Source organism: Tupaia chinensis, unplaced genomic scaffold, assembly GCF_000334495.1.
Source record: "Tupaia chinensis unplaced genomic scaffold, TupChi_1.0 Scaffold000126_2, whole genome shotgun sequence".
NCBI lineage: Eukaryota > Metazoa > Chordata > Mammalia > Scandentia > Tupaiidae > Tupaia > Tupaia belangeri.
The window spans coordinates 1,575,527-1,579,813 of record NW_006159594.1 but is presented as its reverse complement, the minus strand read 5'-3'; the positions used below and the strand labels follow the sequence as shown (position 1 = coordinate 1,579,813).

The 4,287-nt window shown below is 45.5% G+C and overlaps 1 protein-coding gene across 2 annotated transcripts in view; it reads right to left on the bottom strand.

Moving 5' to 3' along the window:
* Window positions 1-211: 211 nt before the first annotated feature.
* LOC102481490 (bcl-2-like protein 2) overlaps window positions 212-4,287 on the bottom strand; it is a 19,366-nt gene continuing 15,290 nt past the window's right edge. Inside the window, exons 4-9 of one of the 2 annotated variants that reach the window (XM_027770309.1) lie at window positions 4,056-4,170; window positions 3,276-3,340; window positions 2,898-3,004; window positions 1,718-1,805; window positions 1,486-1,637; window positions 212-471 (exon numbers count right to left, since the gene is read on the bottom strand). In XM_027770309.1, the coding sequence (XP_027626110.1) occupies window positions 432-471; window positions 1,486-1,637; window positions 1,718-1,805; window positions 2,898-3,004; window positions 3,276-3,340; window positions 4,056-4,170 (567 nt within the window). In that variant the 3' untranslated portion in view covers window positions 212-431. Of the gene's footprint in view, window positions 472-1,485; window positions 1,638-1,717; window positions 1,806-2,897; window positions 3,005-3,275; window positions 3,344-4,055; window positions 4,171-4,287 lie in introns of both variants that reach the window. The other variant, XM_014586286.2, reaches the window with a different exon arrangement.

Here is a 4,287-nt window from a genome sequence, read left to right as displayed (position 1 = left end):
TGGAGGGGCAGGGAGCTGGCAAAGAGGGGTGGGGTAGGTGGGAGACCTGGCAGGACAGAAGCAGGCAGGAGGGGGCTGTGAGATGCCCTACCACCCATGCCCACCTACCCTTGAGCAGCCCCCAAGGGAGTGAAGTGGGGCAGGGAAACGTGGGGAACAGCTTGCGCAGTTGAGACGTGTCCATGACGAATCCCCAGTGAATAAGCAGCCCCCTGCCCCACTCCCTGGGCCTTCCCCTACTCCCAAAGCAGGTCCCTCCTCAGCAGTTAGTTATGGGATTCTCCCCCCTTCCACAGTATATCTTTTTTTTTTAAAAAATATTTTTTTTTTCCATCAAGGTCATCTTCTGTTTTTCTTTTTTTTTTTTAATTCTTTTTTTTTTTTTCCTTCTTTCCTTTTTTTCCTCTCTCTCCTCCTAATACACACTTTTTTTAGTAAGGGGAATACCATGATGTCGCTCTAGCCCGGCCCCTGGAAGAAAGAAGGAGAGTTAGGTGTTAACATGATCACTAGGTTGTTCAGTACAAGTCCCTCCCCGTGGACCCTTGCCCCAGGTTACTGTGAAGGGAAGCAGGGGAAAAGAAGTGTCCTAAAATTGACCCCTAAATCCCAGAAACTGACACATCTGCCAGTTGTGGGGGGACTGTGGGTGGTAATGGTGATGAACAGAATATGATGCCTAATAAAGGCAATAAAGAAGTGTATCCTGAATACAGGGGCAAGAAAAGGAACCATTATCAGTTCTCCATAGCTCTTAAACTTTAGGCCCTCGCCAATAGATCCCCCCTAACTCCCGGGAGCAGATAAGTAGATCTTAAAAAGTTTGTCTGGAAGGGATTGCGGCACGGCCATCCCCGGGGGGGTGATTTCTCGCTTTCTGTGTCTCTGTCTGGCAAGAGCACGCAAAAAAACTCTCAAAAAAAAGTTTATGTCTTATCTAAATACAAAGACAAAAGTAGAGCAGAGTAATAGCAAGGGCACCACGCCAGGCCCAGTGAAAAAGTTTACCTTACAAAAGACTGGCTCACATGCAAGGTAAGTATCTCAAAATCCTCCCACATGGCTGATGGGAGGATCAACCAGTCTCTGGTATTCTTCCAAAAGAGGTTCGAACTTCAACCTCTCCCTAACTCTAGGAATAGTAGTAAATATCCAAGCCATGCTTTCAATGCCCTGAGGTCCTGTTCTTCATGGCTTTCTCTATAAACAGCTTTGCTGCCACTGAAGGGAAGAAAAGACTAGGAGAGGAAGCATCTCTCAGAACAGAAGATGAGATTCAGCCCTTATCACCAATTCCTGCTCCAAGAAAAGAGACTGGCCTCCTGGGCTGGCCTGCAACTATCTTCCTCACCCTGCACAGGCAGGAGACCAAGTCCCTGGAGACCAAGGGGAGGGGACGGAAGGGAGGTGCCTCAGATAAGGAGAGAAGGAAGCATATAGGGCTAGTGGGGAGGTGGGGGAGAGGAGCAGCCCATCTATCCTGACCTGTAGACACGACCCCGGGGCCTGCTGTTAAAACCACTGTAGAATCGAGAGCGGGAGCTGTTGTAATTGGTGGTCCGGGCACGGTAGCGGGCTCGTGGGAAACCTCGGTCTGTTGTACTGATGCCTGGTCTGTTGGTTCGTTTTGGGATCACCTGCAAGGGACATACAACAAAAAGCCAGTCAATCAGGTAAGTTTACAAAGAACCAGAATAACAACAGAAACAGAGCTTACCTTGATTTGTCTTCCTCTAAACAAGGATTCATCTAAGGCCAGGGATGTCCTCACTGACTCTTTGTCTGAGAACTCTATATACGCAAACCTGAAAAGAGTAATTGTCTATTTCTGAAAATGCAAATAGCTCATAGGTCAAATCCAACTATAGGCATGATTTCTTTGGGTATAATGTATTTACATTTTTAATTATCAAAATTTAATAAATGGAAGATTTCAGGCACTGTGGAAAGCTATAAAACAGGACATACAGGGTCTAGATTTCCATAAAGTCATAACCAGGGGGGGCCAAACAGAAGCTAGAAATAGAAGCTCTCTCCTAGCTTGTTTTTCCATTCACACCTAAATTTCCTTTTTGTTATCTGTCTGGTTCCCAAAGGTATATATGTATAACACCTAATAAATACAAGACAAAAACCACCTGTTTCTACAGCAAATAATTTACTATACAACATAGAATATAACTTACTTTTTTTTTTTGAGAGGTTTTTGCTATAGGGTACATGTGTTCGTCAGAAAGACAAGACACAGACAGAAAGCGAGAAATCACCTCCCAGGAGGGACGGCCATACCACAATCCCTTCTCCATTCTCCTCTCGGGATCTTGGGAATGCATGCACATGTGCCCAGCGCTGAGTTTAAGCCACTGTGCCTGGGACTTGAACCGTGGTAGACTACATTGGGAGTCCAGCAATGTAGCCATTACGCCATCTGCTGGTCCCATAATTTACCTATTCTTAATCTGATTAAAATGATCTCAATTTACTCCCTATGATGAACTGAATATACTCAATTCCCCCTCAATTCATGTGTTAAATGTCCCTCAAATTCATGTGTTAAAATTTGACGACCCATTCCAATGGTGTTGGGTCGGTTAAGAATGAATCTGATTATGGCACTGAACAGTGGGCCTCTGGAAAGTGCTTAGACATCAGGGTGATGGCCCTGCACAGCTGCATGCTGAAGGGTTTATATGAACACGGAGGGAAACAAACTCTTGCTCTGCACGCACTCCTATGCTTTGCCATATTACCTCAGCAAGAAAGTCCCCTCAACCAACAAAGAGAATCCCTGGGTCTCCAAACCCTACACTGAATAAATCTCTATTTTTTACATAGTATTTGGATTCAGATGTTTTTGTTATTAGCAACAGAACACACTAAAATAGTCCTCTACTTACCCTTTAGGATGGCCACTAAATTTGTCACAGAGTATGGTAACACGATTGACTGAACCACAGCCATGAAAGTGTGCTTCCAGCTCTTCTGCTGTTGCACCATAGTCAACCTGAGGAAAGTGGGGACATGTAACAGATACTGGGCAAACTCCTGACTCAAAAGGTACAACTGCCTGGCCTTTGGTCTGGGCTATCTATACTCCTAGGTATATCAAATCTAGTTCTTCCAATCCCAGTCTTTGCTAAATCGTTCCGTTACCTTTTATCTACCAACCCTCTCTCCATAACCAAAACTACCGCTTATCCTAGAAATGTTCCTTTTAAGACTAATAAGTTTCCCTAACAAGAACTTTCCCCAAACCCCAGAGTCCTAGTACATACATTGCCAACATAGATGGAACGGGCATCAGCTTCCATCTTCTCCTCAATGGACATAATCACAGGGCCAGCTTTGAAGAAAAAAGAAAACAGAACAAAGACAGAAAAAACAAACAAACAAACACCACCCTTGTTTTTCTACCTGACCAATATAAGCATGTCTGTCACCATCCCTTACTATTAGCTGAGTGAAAGTAAAGATTTTTTTTCCTGTTCCTTGCTGTCCTCATTCCTTAGAACAGTGCCTAGCACATGGTAAATGCTCGCTAAAATGTTTGACAAATCAAGGATTAATACTTTCTTAGAAAACAACATAGGAATCTCCCCACCCCCAAATCAAGTCTCCACTCAATAGCTTTGGTTGAAATGCCTTGAAAGGGAACAAAATTAAGTGGGCCAAGACTCGATATTTCTAGATTAAAGAGGAAGCCCTTGGCAGCCAAGCAGTTTCTTTTAGGGGTCCTAACTAGAGGGTCTCCAACTGAAGGAAAAATTACAGGGCTCGAAGGTCAAATATCAGCAGGCATCCTCTCACAGAGGGTAGAGGTAGACCAAGAACAAAGAGCAACACATTTTTAACAGGGACAAAGGGAAGCACAAGACTACCATCACCAAAATACAGGCTCTGTCTCACGAAGGTCAGAGGAACACACAACGGACTACGACCGCGGCACCTGCCCAGTAATCGCTCAGACAAACAGCACTTGGGTCCGAGGCGTCTAATCCCACATCTCCCGCACTACATGACGACCCGGGCTCCGCGTGCAACCGCCAGTTACTCACCATTGCCTGGAGGTGGGCTCATATTCATCTGCTTCTCTACCTCGTTCTGTAGCTCCTTTAGCTTCTCAGCTTCTTCCTCCATCTCCCTGACTCGAGCTTTGATCGCTTCCAGCTCCTACAACGAGTGGGGTGGGTATGGAGAAGAGCTTAAGAGGAACCAACGCAGGGGCTATGCCCTGCTCTCGGTTCGCGCGTGGCCACAGCCATGCTCGGCCATTTAGCTCGCCCTACA